At 42.4% G+C, this 24,681-nt stretch overlaps 1 protein-coding gene across 1 annotated transcript in view; it reads right to left on the bottom strand.

Moving 5' to 3' along the window:
• The window catches only part of RTN1 (reticulon 1), a 121,907-nt gene extending 117,643 nt beyond the window's left edge, over positions 1-4,264 (bottom strand). The window contains exon 1 of the mRNA XM_065838874.2: positions 3,782-4,264. Within this exon, the coding sequence (XP_065694946.1) occupies positions 3,782-3,971 (190 nt within the window). The 5' untranslated portion in view covers positions 3,972-4,264. The remainder of the gene's footprint in view (positions 1-3,781) is intronic.
• Positions 4,265-24,681: the final 20,417 nt, after the last annotated feature.

The raw sequence follows: 24,681 nt of genomic DNA, 5'->3' as shown, positions 1-24,681 counted from the left end.
CCTAAACAGTCTGTCCTCATCATGGAGCAGCAGGAGCCAGAACCACTCTGGTGCACTACATCTACACTCATCAGAGCTTGAAGTGCTCCTGGGATTTGGTATCTCACTGCTCCTCGGCAGGCAGAGGCTTCTCCTCAACTCATCTGCCTCATCCAAGCAGCTTCTAGTCCCTCCTTCCCATCTCGCCTTACTGGCACGTGACACATGGGTGCTGTTCATTCCCATAAATCATAGGACCTCTCAACTCAGCTATGTGGACGTAGGGACATACCATACCTGTAAATCACCCTGCAGATAGCCACAAACACACAAGACTGTATACAGCTTCCCAGATCCTGACACAAGAATCACCATTTGAATGAGCTCCTGACCTTTTTCCCCTCTTTTTCCCCTTAAACACACCTGCACCATGGAGATACAGTCCGTTCTTACATTTTGCCATTTCTCTAATGGAAACCATTTGTATTTATCCTGGGGAATGCCTGGTAGCCTGTGTAATATTTTTGAAATAATGATTTTCAAGGATTTTTAATCACTGTTGATGTATAAAAATAAATAACAGAATCTGTGACCAGATGGTGTGTTGGGTGACATGGGGCTCTCTTCACCAACATGCAACTGCTCACCAGCCTTTCAGGACTGTTTCAGTCTCCAGTTCGTGCAAGAGCTGCCTGCAAGCTCCTCTTAACCTGAAACAAATTCATCTTTGGGAAGAAGAGAAACTCTCCATTTGAAGAAGAGGAACATTTTCAGCAAAACCCAGGGGCCAAGTATAAAAGCAAGAGAAACTGCTTTGTCCTTGCCCAGAAGCTGTTGGAGCTGATCTTCACTGTAGCTCTGCAAGAGGCGAAGCAGATGCGGGATCCGCAGCTCCTTATTGCCCTGACTTTGCTTAAGAAACCTCTGAGCTTCCTGCTCCTCGTGGGAATTTTTTTCTGCAGTCCAAATCACTGCTGATTTTCATTGATCTGAAGAACAGGGAGTGAAATCTATTGCTTTTCATCATTCAGAAACAACTCACCAGGTTTTGACACAAGGCCAGTTTGGCTGAAAGCCGGGCCCACGGCCAGCTTGAAAATATTTCTGAACCTTTCAACAATCCCTGGCTGGTTTTCAAACTTAAAACAAAAGCCAAGATCAGGGAAAGTTTGCAAATGTTTCAGTTGTATCAGAAAACTTCTGTACAACTTGTGATAAATTCCCACCATTTATTTTCAGTTACTTTCGTGCTGGGAGAATCTTTCAAAACCCTTCTCTTGCCTCAAAGAGCATAACCATGTTTTTCACACAAAGGACTGCTCTGGGAGGACCAGTGTGGAGGAAGATACAGGATGCATCAAGAAAATACCTGGAAAACATCCTTTCCAGTTCGCTCTTGTTTGGATGTATTGTTCCTTGTCTAAATTGTCCCCAGGTGTCCCATTTTACAGGGGGTGTTGTAAGTTTACAGCAATGTTGTAAGTTGGAGGTAGGTATCTCCCACCGGGTCCATTCCTACAGCTTAAGAACATACAGGAATCCCCCTCTGAGCAGGAGAATTAAAGAGTTTTCTGAAATACTTGACAGTTTTAGATATTCGGCAACATGACAGACCATTTATTCAGCAACTTGAGAATATTTAGTCACACAGAAAGAACAGGGAAATTATTTACTTCCCCTGGTGAAGGGAGCAGGAGCTGTAGCTCTCTAGGTAATGTGGAACAGAAATACAGGTGCTGCAGCCACAAAGAGGAAAGCAGACTGCGTGCGCAGGACTGCACTGGCTGGGATGCTGCTCTGTCTGCCACAGTTGGCTAGACACACATACAACCACACAACAGTTACCTTATTAGAAAGTAAAGATAAAAAGGGAAATGTTTAAAACACATTACTACTCTTATAATACTGCTAATATGACAACCTGACAACCCACAGCTAGCAAACACCAAAAAAAGGTCTCTTTTGCTCACTTTATCTCTACCTTGCCACAGTTTGACACATGCAAACAAACATATCTTAAGCCCCGTTACAGAGGATTCCAGAAGTTAACAATTATTTTCTTTGCTCGTCTTTTTTCTCTTTTTCTTTTCCATTTCTTTTTCCTTTTCTTTCATTCTCTCTATTCTGCATTTTATAACCCTGAACCTACAGATCAGGTTAAGCCTGAAGAAGCTTTCATTAAATGTAAGCACTATCACAGTCATTCAACTTCATAGGGATTTACACAATTTAAGAGACCACCCCTCTTTGTTCTGCATGCTAAGATTCAGCATGGCCATATTCTTATCCATCAGTGAACAATGAACGCTCACAAGATCTCTTCCCCCTCCTTCATGTCATACTGTTGAGACAACCCTACCTGGAGACCTCAATCCACACGCCCCCCTCGCCAAGAACAGCCTCACACTACAAACAGCTGCCTCTCTCTCCAGTACAAAGTCACGTTTCACAACCTGCCACTCAGATGAGTGAATGAGCAGCACATCAGCAGATTTGCTGCCTGCCCAAAGCAATAAAACAGCAAAACATTTCCCACATCAGCTGATGGGCATTAGGTCCCATTTTACTACTGAACTCAGTAGCATCAAGCAGACAGAAAAGCACCAGGGAAACATCCATGTTAAGAGTGCATGCAAGCACAGATGCACATTCAGAACCCTGGAAAAAAACATACAGATGAGTATCAGTGGAATAACACACATAGTCATGCTGCCTGTGTTATTTCTGGCCGGCTACTCTTTGTGCTGATTGACTGGAGGAGATTAGGAAGGACTCAGCCCAAAAACGCAGTTCCTAATGCTCCTGCAGCTATTGCATAACGGAGACCGATTCCTGTCCCACAACCCAGCCCTCAACTTACTCAAGACAAGTTTAATGCTGTCAGGCTGTCTAATGGAAACATCAACTTCTCAGTGAAGAGGAATCTAGATGGGATCCACCAGCTTCCCCAGGGCTGGGTTATTCAGGTGCTCTAATGGGTGGCAACGGCAAAGTAAGTGGGGAAGTGTGACCAAGGAGGAAATAGAGTCATTTTCCCCAAACATTTCTACCAGGAGCTACTGGAAGCTGAAGCTTTCTGGGGTTCATTAATAGATATACACCTGCTATTAATACAGCTACTAAATAAAGGAAACCTAAAGCAAGAGAAATCAAATACATCCCAAAAGTAACCTGAAAATCAATGAACCTGTAGACCCTAGGTAAACTAAATGCACCTTAAGTCAAATACACCTAAAAAAGCACAAGGAGTAAAACACAGCAATGAAAAAGTCCAGCATTAAATGGACGTGTCTCGAAAGCATGCAGAAAATAAATAAACACTTCAGAATAGGCACTCCTGTTAAAAGCTACATGTTGAAATAACATAAGAGGCCATGCAGGAATTCCAGGTGCACAGGGAATATCTGAAGTAACTCCTTTGGGATCTGTCACTCCAGATGTGTACAGGTGTATGACAAATTAGGACAGCGCCCCGTCAAGTCAGGTGAAGTCAAATGCTCTCCAACATTTGATTTAAAACTGGGTGTCCTGTGCCTGGAAAACTGCTAAGAGCTTTAGGGAACTTGGCTGGGTCCTGCATTCCCCCTCCCCCACATCAGCAAAACTGATTATTCGCAAAGGCCGCAACTGCACGTTGTTCTCTGTTTTCCTACATGCACTCACTAACTCGTTAGCAATGTTTCCAAGCAGCCAGGCTGGGAGAAGAACTGGGTAAGGGATTGAGGCAAGACAACCAGGAACCAGGAGATACAGCTGCCAGGGGCCCTTTGTTGAGCATCCCTGGGTACCCCTCGTCTTTTACCTGGGGATGCAGTCGCCATGGCAACGGACGGGTGTTCCCTGGCAGAGCCAAAAACCAGCTGTTCCCGCTGCTGAGTCCCATCTCCATCCCGCAGTGGAGCCCCAGCTGCATACTGGTCCGCCCCGTCCGCAGCCCAGTGCACCCCAGTGCCCGCCAGCAGCAGGTCCTGGGGGTCCGGCGGGGCTGACATGCTGCCTGCAAGGCGACCGTGGGTCTCTGGTTCTCAGGCTGCAGCAGGAGCCACCAAAAAAGCTGCGGTGGCCACCGAGGGCTGGCTGGTGCTGCGGCCGCGCTGGAGTCTGGCAGGTTGCGAGGACTCGGAGCTGCTGCTGCTGCTGTTGCTGTATCTCCACTAGCGCTTATTACGCAGGTGAAAATGGCTTGTTTAGTTGGAGCCTTCCAGCCCTTGCGTCACCGTGTGGCTGGCATATCACAGGGCAGGAATCTGCCAGCCTGGCTGCTGCTCTCTCCCCGTTTAACTGCTTCAGCAGGGTAGGCATCGGCTTGTGTGTACGGGGGGAGAAATGCCCCCTTCCAGGCAGGCACACGCCTCCCTCCCCTCTCCTGCGGTACCCCCTGCAGAGCACAGCCCCCTTCCCCGCATCATCCAGAGCGCCGCAGCCAGGCACAGCATCACACCCGCTGAAAACACTGCAGGTTCCTCCGGCACCTCCGGGCTTGGCAGAGGGGGGAAAGGCAGCCTGTGGCCAAGTGCATCCTAAACGCTCCCCATTTCCCCACTTCTCTCTGCCAGACCCCAACCCAGTGGAAGAAGCTGCACTCAGCTCCTGAGGACCTGGGTTTGTTTATACTCAGTCGGTTCCTTTCTGTTTGCAGCCACGCTGGAGAGATGATCACAGCTTATTGCATCTAAATGACACTTGTCAAAATAAACTCACAGCAGGTGTCTATGTCTGTGTGCCTTATCTTTTTTTTTCTTTTTTCTTTTCTTTTTTTTTTGCTGTGCCATTGTATTTGCTTGCTTACTGTCTCGAGGAATTAATGCGTGTGTACAGAGGCAGTGTGAACTGTCAGGGATCCTTGCTGTTAGTGAGAGCGGCAGTGGCACAAGATACAGGAAAGGTGAAAGTACAGGGGAGGATCTGTGACACTTCCCAGGTGCACTGGGAACCAGTATCCTTGCCATCCTGTTACAGATGAGGAAACAGAGTCAGGTGAATGCTGTGGGACCATTCCTGCATTGCACAGAGCTCCAGCATTGACAGGTCAAAGCAAGGAAATCACTGTCTTGCACAAGGACTTCTCTTTTGTGATGTGACAAGTCAAGCTATGAAGTGGAGAGTAATTGTCCCAGCCAGAAGGCTTCACCCCAGCCTGGCTCTTTGCCCATTGCAGCAACGGATCTCCAGCTGTGAATTTTATGTCACAGCATCCCCAGGCATTATTCAGACCCTCTCCAGTTCCAGCATGCTTATGCTTGGGTTTGAAAACACGTTTCTACTCTCCAGGCCAGGAAGGAGGAAATTCAGCTTAAGCCCACAATGCAAGATGAAGAGCCTCAAAAGTAGCCTCCAGCATTTACATTTGTGTTATCTTCCCAGGGAATCATCACCCCTATCCTCACTCCAGTCCAGAATCTGCTTCTGGTAGCCATCCTACTGCTGCCCAAGTTCATGATGTTCAGTGCCAGCTCCCCAGCCTTTCAGAGATGGGCTTCTCAGCACAGTGGGGTGGACCAGGGACAGGGGTGACCTTCGGACGTCTGCAGCCAAAGGTGCCACTGTAAGCAATGTGCTCAAGATTAGCCAAACCACACAGGAAGTGAAGTGACTGCTGTGAATTCAGATAAACTCTGCTGTCTCAAGCTCTAAGCAGCAGGGGTGATTTTAAAGAGTAAGACATTATTCTGTTTGGGGTTGCATGGTACAATTTTATTGTGGAGATACTGTAGGTTAAGACCAGCAAGATTTGGCTTTAAAAAAGGACATCCCAGGACTGTTTCTATATTGTCAGAAAAAAACACACTTCAGATGTAGCTCAAACCAAGTGTACTGTCCTCTTCCTGCTCTGTAAGCTCTGATTTCTTGAGAGACAGCTTCTGCAAACATGAGTCATGACACATCATCAACCGCACTTGTACACAAAAGGTCCATCTTGAGGCTCTGCCTGCCCTGGTAGCCACGCTTGGAAACTCATGGTATAGGTTTGTGAGTCAGCACTTGAGGCAGATCTCAACAGCCACTGTGGACCTAACAACCAATAATTTCTTCCTTATTCTGAGCTCCCTAGTGTGGTTAATTATCAAAAAACAATGACATCAAACCCACTTCTCCCTTTTCCATGCTTTGTGCCCTATTTCAAGACCAGCAATTATTATATAGGTCATTTTACTTCCAGGGCAATATATGCTTTAACACAGCATGAAAAGCCCTCTGGGCCAGAAGAAGAAACCTACTCCAAACGACTTGGCTGAAATATGGCTATCCAGAGGGTAAACTTTCCTATTGACCCATTGTTTTGTTAAAACTGTTACAGAAGTGTTACACAACATAGTCTATCAAATTCAGCCTTACCTGTGAGTTACTTCTAGGTGATCCATACTTCAAAGACATCTGAAATAGATAGAAAATGTATTTTTTATGCCATCTTCAAGTTTATTGATTGAGGGTACCACCATGGAAAAAGCTGCCTGAACCATGCAGCTCCACTGAACCGCTCATTGTGAACACTAACTCTTCTGTAATGCACACATAAACCATTTATTAATTAAGCATTATTTAATGTCTTCATGGAACAATGGTGAAAATATCCCTCCCACAGTGTGCTCAACCTGCCCTACAGCACAGGCTCATTGGATTTTCTTCATTTGTTTATGTCAAGATAGGATGGTGTTTGCTGCAGTTCAGTACCATATGATTTAAGTCATCATGTTTTTATTGCCAAATCCCACACCCAAAGCTCACCTCATGCACAAAGGAGATGAATTTACCTAATTTATGGTTCCCCCTTTGACATATACTATGTCATGCACCATATATTGTCTGATTAAGATTCTGGCAAGATTCTGATGGCTTCAAAGTTGCTAGTAACGTTAATGACACACAGTGTGTTTTCAAAAATTTGTTTTCCTGTAGAGCTTAATACATGTCCTTGTTCAGACTCTCTGGTTTTGTGTCCATCACTCCCTGGGACAGCCCTATGACACCAGTTGTGTGGGTCGATAAAGGACTGGAGGGCTCAGAGAAGGCCTGGAAAAGCACCAAGCCCCTGACAGCTTTGCTATGTGAGCAATATGTGATCACAAAGGTCTTCCGATAATGCAGCCTCATCAGAATGTGTGCACACACACACAGAATGATTCATTTCTACAGACCAAAAAGGTTATCATGCTCTGAGGGCTGCTGGCGTGAACACAGACAGTGTTACTATAGTAAAAGACTTTGAAGAAAGAGTGTGGACTGTGTGCTCTGCTTACTGAAGAGAAATGGGACAAACAGGCATAAGTACATAAATATAGCAAAAAGAGTGTTTTTTGCTTCAGGGATCCCAATTTAAGTGCAACCCAGGGCTTTATTTCACTAGTTCCTGCACGGTCCCCAGCTGACCTGACTGTCACAGGTGTGGTACGTACATTTCTGATTGATAGCAAAGCCTTGGTTTGTCAGGATGAAAAAAAAGTCAACAGGAACAACAGGACAGATACTCAGAAAGCTTGATCAATCCCTTTTCCAAGTTTGTACAGAAAACTTTGAACATGACACAATCCGAGCTGTCATGCATAAGGTTAAGTCACTAGAGATTTTACAGGCTCTTTTAAGATCCCCATAGGAAGATCAGGCTGGGTAAAGATTTAATCAAATATGTGCTGAAGAGAGATGTGAGTTTTAGTAAAATTCAGCACAAAGGAACAAATACGTTTTCTTTCTGTTTTCAATGAATTTTCAAAAGCTCCCAGTAGTTTGTATTGTATTGTGTTGCAAGCTGCCTTGCACAGGGCTCATCTATTTCTGCTCGTGGGTATTTAATTCTCTTGCTCTTCCCTTTGGACATTATAAGTCTCTGAATGTATGAAGTCTGAAAACATATACACACAAATTGCTTCTCTTTCCATTATAGCCCTTTGTGCACTGGGGCTGATGTACGCTATTGGGCCAAAGTGACTTCGAACCTCAAGGGGATTTTTGGTCTCAGATGTAACATTACCAGCAAAGAGCATAGGACCTGGCAGGGTGTATCAATCTTCTCTTCCTTGAGGATTTGTTCTTGAGGTTTTAGAATAAATTAATTGCAATAGGGAAAAGTAAAGCAAAAAAAAAAAAACCACCAAAATTGAAAAAAAAAAACCAGAGGCTTCTGACATGGTTGGGAAAATAAAGATAAGTAAGCCAGTCTCCTCCTACCCCAGAGCAATGACTCCAGCACTGTAGCAGCTACAGTCTGGTTTTCAATTCACTACATCTGCACTGCAGACCACCTGGTTTCCACATGTGTCTTACACCCTCTCTCCCAAACAGGCAAATTTCTGTGAGTGTATGACAGCACTGGCCTGGACAGCATGCATGAATCTCCTTCTGTGGCATGTAATCAGATCTCATTTTGACCAGCCACAGACAGGTAGAAGCCCCAGGAGCCATGCTGGGGTTAAATTAGGCATATGCCTGCCCTACAAGGCAGTGGGGTTCCCGAGATGAGGCTGGACTCGTGGTGAGAATAACAACTCCTCCTGGGCAAGCCAAACTGTCACTAGAGGGAGGCAAGTGGCCTGAGAGAAAAGCTGGCCCATGGTGGTGGCTCTGTCCATAGCAAAGGCCACCCATCATCTTTCAGTTCACCAAACAGCTTTGCACAGTGATCCTTCCAAAGGAGCCCCTTGGACCTTTGGTCTTCATACCTTCTCCCTCTCCACCTCCACAAGGTCTGTCAAGGAAGCAGGGCCAGGCAGCCTCTCCAAGGTCCTTTTCATCTCCTCCCACTGCTATAACTAACAAGGCCAATGCTTCAGGCTTGTCTAGAAATAGTTATCCCAACCTACTGCAGAGCTTCAAGGCACCATCTACCTCTGCGCTTCCCCCCAGCACTCCTGGGACCCACCACACAGGTTCCTACCCCAGCACTGCTTTGTAACCTGCACCAGCCAGTGGCTCTTAGATCCAGTTTTGCTATTGGAAGCACGAGCATCCCAGTGCCAGGAAAGCAACAGCTAAACTGGTTAAGTCCAGGAAAGACAGCAGTTTGATTACGGGTGTAATAACAGCCCTCCTGGACAAACAGCTGTGCAGACTGTGCTCTCTTTTGTAATGAATAACTGCAGAGAGGAGACAGGTACTCTAGTCCAAAACTGCAGCTCCGAAAATGATCTCCTGGAGAGGGCCATCTCTTACCACATGCTGTAAAATGAGGAGATTGGTTCAACTAAGGTCTCTAGTAAGTGCAATTTCAAAAATACTAAATAGCAGTATTTTTACTGCATATTGTGTAATTTCACCTTACTTCACTTTCAAAACTCACAGCCACAGTCTTTAGCAGACAATTCATTGCTCTGAGGTCTGTCTGGCTATAGCTGTACCACAGCAGTATTTTAAGTCCCTGCCTGGCCCTTTAATTCCCACATCATGCAAGACCTTTCAGCATCTCTAGCCTTCCAGTTGTAATGAAATGTGATTAAGGTGGTGCCTTTCCCTGGGTAAGCCTGACTGATTGCCCTGTCCTTCATCCCCTCCCCATCCACAGCTGCTCTAGGAGCAGTGAGGATTACCTCCATTTCTCTGAAAAGGGAGTTTTACAAGGAAATCCAACAGTAGCTTTAACAGCAAAACTGCTGGCCACATCAAGCAGGCACAGCCATGGGATGTGTGCATGTCACGGAGGCAACCCGAGGCTAATTTAAGGGACAACAGGGTCCAAAACAACTTTTATTAAACCGGTGAGAAACAGGGTTTTAGCACTCCAAAAGTGACTTAAATATAGGTTCGGGTATCAGTTGAGGAAAATTATTAAGGGGCAGCAACTGGTACAACAGGCGGTCCACAGAGTGCATGCACGTGGCTTCACCCAAAACAATGCCAGAACCACCCCCGAGTCCCAGAGGAGTACACACTTGCCTGAACACGGTGCAGGATTATTCTTAAAGAGATAAAGGTAAAGCGTAAGCTCGCGATTCCGCGAGGGTAAATTTATAATACACTCATAATTCTGCGAGGGTTAATTTACTTACACGTGCAAATGTGCACGGAATACTACACGTGCTTATGTGGAAGCAAGGGAGGAAAATACACTCGCGATTGTGCGAGGATAAATTTATAATACACTCGCAATTGTGCGAGGAAATAATTTAAAGTACGCATGCAAATGTGCACGGAATAAAATTACACTCGTGATTGTGCGAGGAAATAATTTAAAGTACGCGTGCAAATGTGCACGGAATATAAATACACTTGCGATTGTGCGAGGAAATAATTTTATACGTGCTTGTATTAAGCACAGGAAGTTACACGTGCATATGTGCACGGAAAGGATAAATATACTCGCAATCCTGTGAGGGGTTTTACTCACACCCATGGCGGCAAGGCAAGCTGGGTCTCCATCCCGGGGAGGGGGGGCTCTTGGCGGCAGCATCTTCAGCTCGCAGCTCCGAGACACCGGCGACAATGGGCAGAGTCTGGAGAGAGAGTCCCGTTTTTATACTGGCTGATCAGACCTGACTGTAGGCATTCTAGAAGCTTCTCTGCACCCCCACACCGTGTGTGGGGTGCCCCTGAAGCCTCCAAACATCCCCCACACTGGTTACAGGCGCCCAGCGGCTCACTGGCGCCTTGGCAATCCCTTCTCCTAATGGCCCTGGCCAGGGTGCTCTGGGCCAAACAAAAGAAGCTGTTAGCCTCAAGTAGCAGAGAGAGGGAGATGTGCCTACTCCCTCCATACTGAAGGAGCCAGGGGGAGAGAGAGGGGGGTTTGCATTCTGCCACAGTGTGTATCAGAAATCAGAGAGAAGAAAACCCACTGGGTCTCTGATGAACACAGCCTGTTTCCCCATTCTTCCCAGCTTCAACCTCTTAGTTGAGAAGGACAGCTGAGCAGAGTAGACAGGTGAGTAGATGGGAGCTTGGCATACGCAAGATACCTTCAGTAAGTGGCCAATTTTCAGCAGTGTTTGGTAGCTGAATTGCCATCGAAGTGCTATGTCTGAAAGGCTCCTCACTCATCTTTAAATGTTTGTCTACGGAAATGACTCCCTGTCCTGGAGGACAGTGGACCAGGCATCTGCATCTGAATCCAGCGTTTTAGCTGGTGTTATTATTTGCAAGGACATGCTCCATGCAGCAGCAGGATCTCTGTGTGCTATTGCAAGCGTTGTTCATGAGCATCTTGAGAATAGTAATCTTTTGCTCTTTTTACAGTGCTCATCCTGGGAGCCCAGCCCAGCGTTATTAAAAGCATTAGAATTTGTCCTGTCAGAGATTCCCAGCTGTATGGAACAGGACTTACTACTTCAAACCCTGGCAGAGCAGTTCCAGAGGCCAGTTATCACTGAGAAAAATGTTCATACTGACACCAATGCATCTGCTGATATTTAATTCCACTGCTAATGCTCCAGTGGAAAAGAAAGTATCAGACAAGACAGCAAACTCTGTGTGAACTCTCAACAGTGGCCAGAAGTTTATATGGGCAATGGTGTTGATACTGGTAAAAGAGCAAAAATAAAACAAAAATAACCACAATAAAAATATCCACATATTTGCATTTGGGAGAAGCTGAAGAAAGTGAGACAAAGGTTTAACCAGAACTGCTTCCATCATAGAATAGTTCAGGTACCCAAAAGATACAACCAGCTGCCAGAGAAGCAGAAACTATTTTCTTTATGAATTCTTATTCCCTGGCATTACATCAGAAGGTATTTGCGCACAGAGTGCTCTGTGCACTCACACAGCTCTGCAGCAATCCATTAGAGGTTAGCATTTGAGTCCTGATTTATGCTGAGACAGTACACGCATTTACCAGACTCTGAGTGTTGATTATGTACCATTTGCACATCTCTGGAAGCTCATAGATGCTGAAGATTACAGCTTGTATGCTGGAGAAAACAGAAATGGCCTGATAGGCTTTCATTTGTGATTCGGCATGGCACAGAGGGCATCAGAGAATCAGCCTATGGAGAAAAGACCTGCAATCACTTCTAAAACACACAAGAGATTACACCTTTTAGCACATCCGCCATCCTTAAGACCCAGAACTGCTGCAATATGCAAATATTGAGAAAACTGCAGTGAAAGGGAAGACATTCTTGACAGACATAACACTTTGTGCTTAGCAAAACCTCTAACCAATTGTCACCTGGAGGTAATCAGCAATGCTTCTAATAGTAGATATGAGGATATCTACATGTCTGCCATTGGCTGATCTAAAGATACGATGCTAATAGGTAACCTCAGAGATCAAGTTTAATGTAAGAGGTCTGAGGAGAGAAAAAATTACATATGATAAATCTGAACACCACAATAGCTGCCTCAGTGTAACCTTGATAACTGGGACTTATGCTGCCCTAATGAGCAACATACCTGTCTTTTCTTCCATTTTTTATAGCACAGACCTAATTTTCTTGCTTTGTATACAAATGAGAACAAAGGATAACTTAATAGCAGCCACTGAGGTCAATTCATAAATCAAAATCAGGCTCAGAACTCCCCATTCCTAATTATTCATTTAAATAGTTCTTAGGAAAAGTTATGTGAGCAAAAGGCCATTGTCTGCTCATTTGCTGTTTCATACCCAGTCAACCCTGAGCACAACTACTCCATATCAAAATAGACAGCAAATAACGGCTGTCTAGTTGCCCTTTTTGCTGTCTCTACCTGTCCAAAGGTTCAGTTATAATACTGAGTAGTTAGGCTATAACACTAAATTTAAACCCTTACCAGTCACCGCCCACACACTTTATCTATTATACAAGTACTGTTGATGTTTTGTGGTGCAAAGTTAGACACAAATCTGAGGTGTTGGGTGCCAGAGACCTATAGATGGCCAAGACAGGCAGGAATTGCATTTTTCCAGCATGAAGCAAAGCTGGAGTTGTTCTGAGATCTTTATTTTTTATTAAATTCATGAAATTAAACTCCGGTTAGCAGAAGTGCTGTAGAACCAGGCTCTATTTTATATTTGTAATTAGTCCCATTGACTTCAAAGAAGTTGGGTTTGTATAATATTTACAGGGTTGAGATTTGTTTTTGCATTTAATTGATATATCATTTAGCACTTGATACCAGCACTTCAAAGGGAACATTATTGCTTTACATTTCAAAATCACTTTGTAGTGCATTCTGTGTATCACATTATTCAAACTGGAGAGAAAAATCTGCAAATTCTCACCAGCTCTACCTATCTGTGCCTTTATTTTGTGAATCAAATATTTATAATGGACACAAGTCTACATTCCCCAAACTCTAGCTGATGTCAGTGCTGAAAAAGCAAAACCAGGCAGGATTAGTCCTTGATATAAATAACCCATAAAATCGTCATTTTTATTCTCTGCATTTTGCAGTCGAGTAGGTAGATAAGCAAATACTTCTGATCACTTGTTTTTATAAATTGTGGCATGTTCTTTTCTTAATGTAACTTAACTTTTGCAAAAATGAAAACCTGAACTGAAAACAGGGCTCTGCTAGTTTCCCATGAACAAGCCCATTGTATAATTATAAGTCAACTTCTGCCAAAAAAACAAGTGACCTCAGATCCAGGGCCCTCTGCTGGATTGTGAAGAAAATGTTACCCTCCTCAAAACACTGAAATGAATCACCCCCTTGGAAAGTTCATAGTACGCATCAACATACAATTTTGGCCATCAGCATTGCATTTATGAAAGCAGAACTACAGGTTACAATTCATCTCTGTGACAACGAAGTGGATTGTGACACTCTCAAGCAGCATTACAGGGAAGGCTTCCCAGAGCAAGGCATAAAGAGCCTGTTCTTATTGTGCCCAAAAAGAAATAAACACTTCCCATTTTTTGTAATTTCCTTATCTGAGTTCTTATCAACTTATTACAGCTGAACATGGTAGAGAAATAGATAGGAAAACAGAAATAGATAAAAGTCAGTGAAAGAAGCTGTGATAGGAAATGAGTTTTTGCCCTTCACACAGCTTGGGGAGTTGGGGAGAAAAATTCAAGCAGGTGAAACAAGCTGAATATTTTCTGTGCTTGACACTTGTAAGTCTTATCAACCTTTCCTAAGGACTGCTGTGCCTTCAAGCGGTGGAAGGATCGCATGTTCCCATTATCCTGTCATCTACCCAGGCAGCAGGAGCTTTGTGAGCTCTAGGACCTCAATCAACAAAGCAAACTGGAGATAGGTGCTAAAAAAGAAAAAGGGGAGATAACTGGGTATAAGAAAGGCCAACTTCAAATGGAATCCAATGGATTGTGATGCTAATAGAAAGTGTTTCAGGTCAGCATTGTGTCTTGTTTACCTGTAAGTAGAACTGGTTTCACAAGACCATTCTGGACAAAATTAACCTGGAAGACACGATTGATTCTTCCATGTCATGTACACAATTATTATGACATTTCTAAAGAGGCTTCTGAAAAGGCGGGGGGAACCTTGGCAACTCTGGTTCTCCAGCCAGGGGTGAGAAATCAAAATGAGATGAACAGAAAATAAGTGACCACATTATTCAATATAGAGTTAAAAACTTGAAAGCTGTGAAGAGGCTGCTTGGGGTTTGCCTTGTGGAAACAAGGAGAAATCATTTGTAATTTTCTTTTTTTCTGACTCCTCAGAACTTTTTTAGCATCTCCTACTCAAAGCTGTAGCTTAATTGCCTTCGTGCTCATTAATGGTGGATACACGTGGGGTTTTCACATCATTTCATATAAAATAAGTTTTGAAATACTTTTGGTTAATATAATAACTTATGTGAAAGTCAAATGTTTTAGATGACACTATCTCAAAATAGTGGTTTGGATTTTGGATTTGCATTTCCATCTTGCCCCCTGAAGCTGGGAGCTGAAGCAGTTCAGCAGAGTCAGTAGGAGATAATTCATTATTCTGAACCCATATTTTTAGTGATGAACCTATTGCCAACAAGGTTTTGTCCAGCTCTGGTATTCTCAGTATTGAAAGTCACATCTAGTGAGTTCATGAAAAAGAAATGTGAGAACTTGAAGTCTTTTTTACTTTAATTATTCATCCATCAGTCTTGGACAAAGCCCAGAATTTCAATGCTTTTAGCAATTTCATTGTATATTAAGAATAAAGGGTAACTGCTTGGCATCTGTTGTGCAAGAGGGCATGGTCAGATACTAAATGCCCCCAGTGCATATTTATTTAGTCACAGAATGCAAATGTCAGGGGGTAAACTAAAAGATCTCTCTGAGGACAATGAATTTACCTTCTATTGATATGCATGGGAACATGTCTTAAAATGTGAAGTATCAAATTTATTTCTAATTAAAATCAGAAAACTCATCCAGAGAACTTAATGTCAATCCAGAGAACTATGTCTGCTTTTACTATGGCTTATTTTCAGTTAAAACAGACAACCAAGGAAAAGAATTTCTATCTTCATTCTCAGTTAAAGATCTGTTCTAGTTCACCAAAACACCGCTGTGAAGCCATTACCCGTTGGAGTAATAATGACCTTCTCTCACACACATGTTGTGCCTAGTGCCACAGACATATGCTACAAAGGATCCAGTCTATTATTTCAAAGACACCCTAAAACTGAGCACCGGTGACTGTTCTTTTAAGAGAAAAACATTCTGACCTTTTCTTCCATCCTACTGTATCTTCCATATGTTCCAGTCTCCATACCATTACTTTCACCATTGATCTGAAAATTTTCCAGCAGTTGTAAACAGAAAACTCACTGCTATGTTTGTCATGTGGATGACAGAAGACCCTCCTGTTCACCTGAGAAAGAGGAAAGGGGAACATTGATAAAATGAGAAGCTGATTTTGTAGTCTGCACTGGCCAATCCTTATAGCTGAGGTCTGATCTTTTATGTACTGACTTCCATGGTTAGTGCCTTAGCGATGTGAACTTCCCTCGGAATCTGAGGTTCTTTCATGACATTTTGAATCACATAGCTGGAAATATTAGTGCCGAAGCTGCTCTTGAAATGTGTACATCCCTGCGGGCTTCTCTCCAGGATGCAGACCTTGCTCATACCGACAATATGGAAACCTGGTGCCACTTGCAAAATGAGGTGAGCAGGTAGGAATCCTCAGCCCAACAGCCATGATTTTTGGTCACTAATTCCTCATTTTCTACAACTACTGAAGAGAATCCATCTCCCTGTGCACCATATCAGTCAGTGGGCTCCAGGGTTTGAACGTTCCAGGGCCTGTAACATGACTCATGATGAAGATGGACCAATTAAGATTGCCTGTTTCATTACACTGACCACTGCAGGGCATACCTTGAAAGTACCTGGATTACTTCTCTATTCAGTCATATTTTAGACAACCCAGATTATGAGTCATCCATGAGCTGCTTTGAGTAAATATTGCGTAATCACTCTCAGGAAGTTTCAAAACAGTACTTCTCCCTCTGCCCTTCAAATGTTTATGTTCTCAAATGTACCTTCAACTTATAATACAGAATTGCTTAAAATACTAAAATATAAGGGACTTGCTGGCTTGCCAGTCACAGTCCTTTTCTATTTCAGGCAACAATATCATATAAACTGTTCACTGTCATTTTAAATGTAGAGTGTTCTGTCCCTCTTATTTCTACTGGAAAGCTGTTCCAAAAATTCACTCCTCTCAGGGCTAGACAAATTCTTCTGATTTCCAGTCTAAATTTATTCATGACCAGTTTACAGCCTTTTGTTCTTGTGCCAAAACTGTACTTTAGCTTAAGCAACTTTTCCACCTCTCTAGCATTTTCTTTGCTGATGTATTCGTAGCATCCCAAAAGTTGTTCCCTATTTTCAGCTTGCTGCAGGTTTTCAACTTTGTGTATGTTGTTCTGTTTTTATTATTAACCATGTTATGAAACTAGCTGCAGTGTCGTAGACATGCTTTTATTACGGTTATGTCAAAAGAGTCTTCATAACATAATGCCTCTGTATATCCAGATCAAACTGACCGTCCCCATTTCAGGTTCAATATACCACTGTCATTTCACTTTTCTGTTGCTGTCGGCTTAACCTCTGCTTTTCTAGGTACCCACTAACATTTCTGTATCCCATTGAGAACTGAAATTTGGGGAGGAGGAGGGGCAGAAGGATTCCCAGATGTATCAGTTTACAGGAGAGAGCTCATTTTTTAAAACCAATTTCCAGATTCCATCTCCTGGTTGCTCTCCTTTTTTTTCATCTCAGTTGGTGTTTGCATCCTGTTCCAGAGCTGGATCATTTACACATTTAATAATTGTGCCTTTAAATGCTCTTTTAGATAAGATAAATTCATTTATGAAGAGTAGCTCTAATACGGATTTTTTCAACCTAGTTCAACTCACTTAACTATTGTCCCTGTGCACTATCACAGTCATTCCAGGAGCACAGCACCAGTAATTAGAACCATAACTCCAGTCTGTTGTTTCCTTCAGACAACTGCCCACACTTCCCTACAAGTGTCTTCAAAAACTTTTCAGGGATGCATCAAGGAAAACAAACTCTATGGCTCACATACCCAGGTGCTAATTAAAATCCTCCCCATTTTGCCAGGTTCTGAACATGAAGATAAGACATTAGTAAACTGTCCAACACTCCCAGGAGTCAGAATGGGTTGTGAAGTCTGGTCAGCCAGGAGTTACGCTACTGGAGTCTTAGCTAATCCAACAGCTTGGTTGTAAACACCAAAGTCAGATAAAGGGAAAGGAGAAAGGAAATAAAGTGAGAATTATTGAGCTCCATAATGAGTCAAGCCAAAGCATTACTCAGGATCCTGTCTCTGAGGTCCAGTTGCAGCTGACTAGAGAAAGCGCACATAGGGGAAACCAGGAGTGAAAAATCATGCGCTTTCACAGGCAGTGAAAATCCTCTGTCCCCTTCCTCAAGATATCCTTGCAGAGTTCCTGCAGTCTTTGCTGAAAGGTTTCCCAAGCCAAGTATTGAAACCGCATCCTTCTGTTTAACAACCTTTGATGCAGGTATATCCATAATTTTTTCTAATCACAATTTTAATTCGTTTATGCTTTCAGCTTCCATGACATCCTGTAACAATGAGTTCTACAATTTAATTATAGGCTACTTGAAGAAATACTTCCTTTTGTTTGTTCTGAACCTTCATGACAATTTCATATTGTGCTTATATAGTAAGGAATAATGGCTATTTTTCCCTGCTTACATCCTCATGCTATTTGTGTGGCATATTTTTTTATATACCTCTGTGATTTAGTTGTCTCCTTTCCAAGGTGAGCACTTCTCTTTAGGCTCTCCTCATATGGGAATTATTTCATACTGCTGGTCATGTATCTCTGAGCATTTTCTTGATACATGTATAAAAACTTTTGTGAAAGACAAACTGGGAAGAGGCCAAACTGCTTGTATGATGTAAGGTGTGGGTACACTGGGGATTTGCTGCTGTGGTCAGATTTATTTTTGTTTGTCTCCCCCTTCAGTGGTTTCTGACTTTTTCTCTGCTTTTTCCATTGTTCCCAAACAAGGAATTGATATTTTCATTGAATTATCCTCAATGACTCTGAGATCTTTTTTTCCTGAGATGTGATACCTCATTTAGAGCTCATCAGTGCATATCTGTAGTCACGGCTGTCTCTCCTCAAGTGCAGCCACTTGCATTTATTTTCATGGAGTTTCATCTACTGTTTCACCATCCAGTTGCTCAAATTTTATGAGTCTCCTTTCGCACTTCTTTGCAGACAGCTTTTGTTTTTACTGATCTAACTCTGTATCATTTGTAATTGTTATCACACCACTGTTTTTCATTTTCTGCACCATTTATGAGTATGTCAAGCAGCACACATCCAGCACATCCCCCATGACATGGGAGGATTTACCCACTGAACACTATGTCCTGTGTCCCCTCTTTTCAAACATCATCTCCCACGCTCTTACCTCACAGATTTACTAACTCTCCCCACCATTTCCCTCCCTTATGCCCAGCTTGCTAATTCTTCTCACAGCACTAAATCTATCCTCCAACACTTTGCTGTGACAGAGAAAATTTTATGCACTTGTGTCCTCTGGTTTTGGAGACTCTACCTTTTAGGGAGCACGGTGGCATCAGCTTGCTTCAGATCATTCAGCCATTGCTCCTGAACTGTAAGGAGTGGCATGTCACGGCCGGACGGTGCACTGTATAGACACCACATCACACATGCACAGCAAATGAGGATACGCATCATATGAGCACCAAATTCAGGCATGAAGCAGTTCCACGTCTGCCAAGTCAACCCTCACTGCATTCATCTTTCTCTGGTGGCACAGTGAGTGACAGAACTCCTTTTGCTCCAAAGAGTGATGATCACGTCTCACTGATTCTGTTCAGCAGTTCTTGTGTCCTGTGGGAGAGGCTGCAGAACAGCGTTTGCAGCTTTGCAGGCAGGTCCAAACAGCTGGAGAGGCTGCCTGGATTTGTTACAACCGTCTTAAGGGAATTTTGGCCCATCTCCCCCTCTTCTGGTGAAACAGTAGGCAGAGGGGCAACAGGATCTAATCCACATAACCATCTTCTGAATCCAGCTGCAACCCCAGAAGACTAGAGACTAAGAATGCTATGTAAACTAATGCTAGAGGAAGCTGTTGCTTTTTGCCTGGCTTCCATCCAAATTGGACCTCTAATATCTCCGTTGGTGACTGGAAGTCTAGAGGCGTTAGAAAGGGACAGAAAGAAGAAATTGTTTTTGCTAAAAGTACTGCCAGTGCCAAACCTCACTGCACTCACTGAGCAGTGAATGTTTTAACCGTTGAATCGGAATTTTGGAGCATGTGGCACGCTGTTTGCTGTTTCCCCATCCACGCATCACGAATTTCTAATTTGTCTCTCATACCGTAATCTCATAAATAATCCTCCAGGACACATGTTACGCAGGCAGATTAATTTTGCCATAACTATAAGTGGAACAGATCAAGACAGTGTGGACTGTGTTTAATGTTTCCTCTCACAGGATCTATTTGGGTAGAAAAGTCAGCAAGGCCATTCCTTCCCCTGCAGAAGCAGCAGCATTTGCCTGCATCCTCCTGTGCTCTCTGCAACTGATTTGAGGTAGAAATATATTATACTTTCAGTAATAACTGTCAAAAGAGTGAGCTGAGATTTCTCCATTTTATTTGAAAGCTGAAGACTGCTCTTCACTTGATCAATGGCCAGTTTTATTATAAAGTCTTGTACAGGTGTTACCACTCCATTGGTGACAGTCTCCCCACCTAAATCCCTTTGAATTAAGTTTTGAGAGGTATTTGTTTCAAATACACATTCCATCAAATACAATGCAGATTTTTGATTCAGTCTTTCCATTACATTTTATAATTCTATTTTAAAAGCAATCAAATCTGCCTGGCAAGAGAGAATCAGTCTAACCTGATGCTAGTTCAATATGCACAATTTCATTATAATCACCAAATTTAATATCTTTCTCATTCTTTCCCCTCTATTTTGTTCAGTATTTCCCTAGAAATGTGAGCTAGTTTTGGAAGAAAAATGCCCCTGCCTGAGCCCATCTTTATTATCTCTGTGGCAGCACAGTCCTAGATCTGTCACACTGCAGGAAGCTGCTGGGGTGCTGGGTGGCTTTTTTAAGGTATCCTTTGTGATTGACCAGTATTAAAACTAAGCAGCAAATTAATTAACCTCTGTCCTCTGCTTTTGTGTTCTCGAGGCTCAAAGTTTGTCTTCCAAACATGCCGAGACAGTCCTTAAGGCTTTATTCACTACATGGTACCACCACCATAGTACAGCACCAAGTACTTCCTCTGTGGCTACAGTCATCGATGTCATGGGTCAGTGAACATTTTAGCATCCCAGAATCTTTAACTGAGTATTTATGAAGCCAGACTTGATGCAAAATTTAGTACAAGTTCGGCCCTGACCCTGCATTTCATCCTCCTTCATGGTTTTCCTAATTGTTTTCAAACATCTTAATTGATCACAAATTGCAGCACAAAAATTGGGAAGAAATTACTTGCCAGCATGGCTTTGAATGTTTAAAAGTACATGTGTCATGGAAGCAAATCCAGTATGTTGGGCTGTAAACAGCAGTGTTAGGTCTCAATTTCTTCCAGCACAACTATTTATCATACACATCTTTTTCTCCAAAATTTGCAGAGATGTCATATGAACAATTACTCACATGTACTTCCCAGGAAATTATCTTATCCTCACAACCAATTTCATCTAACTAGCTAAGTTCTGTTTTGTACTTTTCTCTAGATTTATCTTTTCCTTCCATCCTTGCTTTCTTTTAAATATTTTCTGTTATCTTCATTCAACATATAAACTGTAGGCAAAGCAATTAGATCTTGGCTGTTTCCCTTGGCTTTTCTCCACTTACTGTGGCTCCCCACCGAATCCTCTTGTTCTGTTTTCCCTGTTTATTGTCTCAAAACCATGACTGTTCTCCACCACTCTGGTATAATGGTTTTACCCAAGACTTCCAGTCCTTTTTGCTCCCTTTATCTTCTCAGTCTTTGTAGAATCTATTGTGCTGTGTAATTCCCCAGAGCTGCGATGAAAGAGGATTCACATCATCTACAGAGTATATATGATGTATATAAGTAAATATTCATCATTCTGAAGCAGTTCTGTGCAAAATCCTTGTACTGGAGAAACTGAAACTTGGCCACCTTTGCCTCTGAAACCACAGACAACATAAACCTCATCTAGAAAGGTAAATAGATCTGAAGCACAGAACTGGTTCATTAAAAGTGGCTAATTAGCACGTCTTTCCATCTTTTACTCATCTGTTGGAATTAATTTGGTCTGTGGGAAGTACAACCAAGGAACAAGTCTCATCAGCTGTCTTCATTATGTCTGCTCTCCCTCTTAATCCCAGAAGACACTTTTTCTGCTCGTGTGTGTTGCTGTCAATAGAAAACCAGCTCTTGCTGCTGCTGCTCTCGTGGGCTTGTTTTAAAGAGTTTTGTTTAGTGAAAGAAATCATTTGAATCATAGCTGGCCCAAGATGTGGTCAAGAACATGACACAGTGCTACAATCAACATTCTGGGGAGCCACATTTCCTCTTTTTTGCAAAAAGCAAAGCATCTGATGCTATCGCTGTTTGTGTTTATCCTAACGGGTAAATTCTCTTCTTGGTTGTACTGGCTGGAAAATCTCTGCTAAGACACACACCCCTGATTTACTCCACTCTGGAGATGAATGTTGATTGGCACTACACCATGTTGCCCTTATGTGTGGTTTTTGCTTTTTCTGTGGGTTTTTTGGTGTGTTTTGCTTTTTGTTGGGGACTGGTGTGGTGTTTAATTCCTGCTCTTTTTCCAGTTGCATTTAAAAGCGCAAGGAGATCCAAGTCCAGGTGTGACTCTAACAAATGATTATAGAGGTGGTAAGGTGGAATAGTGTCTATATGACATTTGCAACATCAGATGTCACAGAATCAACAGAAGCATCACATAAAGAGAAAGACACATTCTTCACACCCAAAATTAAAGGATACAGTGTCCTGAACCCTAGTTTCTATATCATACTCAGACGGGTGTATTATATCGCTAAAACAATTTTCCAGAGATATGAGTGCAGCCTTTTAGCTGCACTTTTGAAATCATGATCCCTCTTCCAGTGCAATTGAAGGCAGTTGTCAGGACTCTTGATACTCAGGGGCACCACAGACCTGGCATATCTATTGACGGCGCTACTCTACATTTCAGATGGACTCAGTCACTTGTGTTCTCAAAATTCTCCCTTACTTTGGCAATACCAGTATCTCAACCTGTCAGACCACAGTCACTTCCATAACAGAAACTCATACATAATTTTTTTGCCCTGGAAAATTTTACCTATGACAATGTACGAGGAATTAAAGACACATTTTTGCTGCATTTTTCAAAAGAAATACATCAACTGTAGTTCCCAGAACCAGACAGGAATTCTTCTCTGCCTTTTTTTTTAATTAACTATATCACAGAGAGTCTTAAGTCCTTCGAAAACTGGAACTGTTTTATCATAATACAAGTTGATAATTTCTCAGTCTTCCTTTGCCCAAAATATAACAATGTTTAGCAGCCTTTAGGATGTTTCATTAACTTATTCATTCAGAATATTAACTCAAAATATTAATTTTATATTTTTACTAATTGAGTCCTTTAGATTATAACTTTTTTTAATATTGGGAACCTAGTGACAGCTAAATATGATTCCTTGTTAGATAATTTCAAAGATGGCTTTATGTTCTGGAGGTTTTTGATACATCCGCCTTTTCCAAACTATAAATTGGGTGTTTTCTCCTCTGTCTCATTAATAAGGCAAAAGCATACTCATGCCACTTCCTGCTGTCAATCTTCAATTCAGGAATTTGAACAAGAAATGTATTCCTTATGCAACATAAAGGGATAAAAACTTGTACAAATAGTTCGGAGACATGATGGAAGCTGCTGACATAGTCAGCTGAGCCTTTGAAACTTCCAGGTTCTGTATCTCCTACAGCAAAATCTAAAAGGTAATGTAATATCAAAGTGCTGTTGAGCATACCACTCTTTTCTCTTGCATTCACCAACCTTTTCTGCTCATTGGTATAACATCTGCTATTAGTCTTTGGGTTTAGAATTTTCATTACCAGTGGCTTTTAAAAACAGGTTACAAAAACAGCACACAGGGAAGGTTTGGAAAAAGTCCAATCTACCCTGGAGCAAAGGGGTGAATTAGGGGACTTACAAGGTGCTTGCTAGTCCTGTTTATCTGATTCAGGAAAAAAAAAAAAAAAGATGAAAAAAGCAAACCAAGAGAAACAAAAACATTTAAGATTTCCTTAAGCTGGTTATGTAGGAAGTCCATTACACACTCAAAACAACATTTTGATACTAAGTCTTACAGTATCCTTGTTCTGTGAATTATGTTGCCAGGTCTCTTCATCAAAAGACACAAATAGCTCAAGGAAGATTTGCTGTTATCAGATCTAGGATGCTTTTCTCATCATATTTCTCAGACTGGGATGATAAGGCTCAGCCCTTTTTCATCCATGCAGAAAGACCAATTAAAGTATTATTTCATCCTGGAAAGCTAACTGCACTTGTTCCAGTCCGGCAGGTTTTCAATTTCCATTGTGCCTCAGAGACAAAGAGATGTGCTAGCCACCATGAGAAAATGCAAGAAAAGAAAAGCAGGTGAAAATTCCTCACTGTATTTCATTGCTGCTTTCAAGTTAAAGTCTTTTGCCCCAGATATTAGACAAAATGTTCTAATGCTCTTCCTGTGGTGCTTTTTGATGTTCACATTTCCTAGAGACCTCTGATAACTGACATTACTGTGTGACTGCAACATATGCTCAAGAACTCTCTTGAATATTTTTGTTTCATTCTCCCATTTTGTAACTAGTGGTCATAACCTCAGTGCAACCAGGCTCTGGGAAAAGATGATTCATAAAGATGCTTCATAAGCCTGTAACGATTCTTCCACACCTACTCTGGCGGTTGGGTCCCTGTGTGTAGAATAAAGCCAATAGCAGGCAAGAATAGGATCATAAAACAGTTCTGGACTTCAGCAGGCATAAAACTAGCATCATTCCATGGGATTCAGTGGAACTACAGAAGTACATGCAGACTGCAGATTAGAGCCAAAATTACTTTCCTTGTGACTTCATGATATCATGACCCACACAAGATTCAGTTGTCTCAACGGAGCTTGTTCAAGTCATTGATGCATAGAGAGAAAAGAAAGGCAAAAAGGATGGAGACAGAAAAAGGTGATGTTTTTCAAAGTACTGGTGCAAGTAGAGTTTGCTCTCATAAAAATTGGAAATAATCACCACTAAGACTAAAATTGCACTCACATTCCTATATCTGCAGGTCTTCTTCAGAAAGTACGAAGAA

This window comes from Patagioenas fasciata, chromosome 5 (assembly GCF_037038585.1).
Source record: "Patagioenas fasciata isolate bPatFas1 chromosome 5, bPatFas1.hap1, whole genome shotgun sequence".
Lineage (NCBI taxonomy): Eukaryota > Metazoa > Chordata > Aves > Columbiformes > Columbidae > Patagioenas > Patagioenas fasciata.
This window is presented reverse-complemented; position numbering and strand designations above follow the sequence as displayed.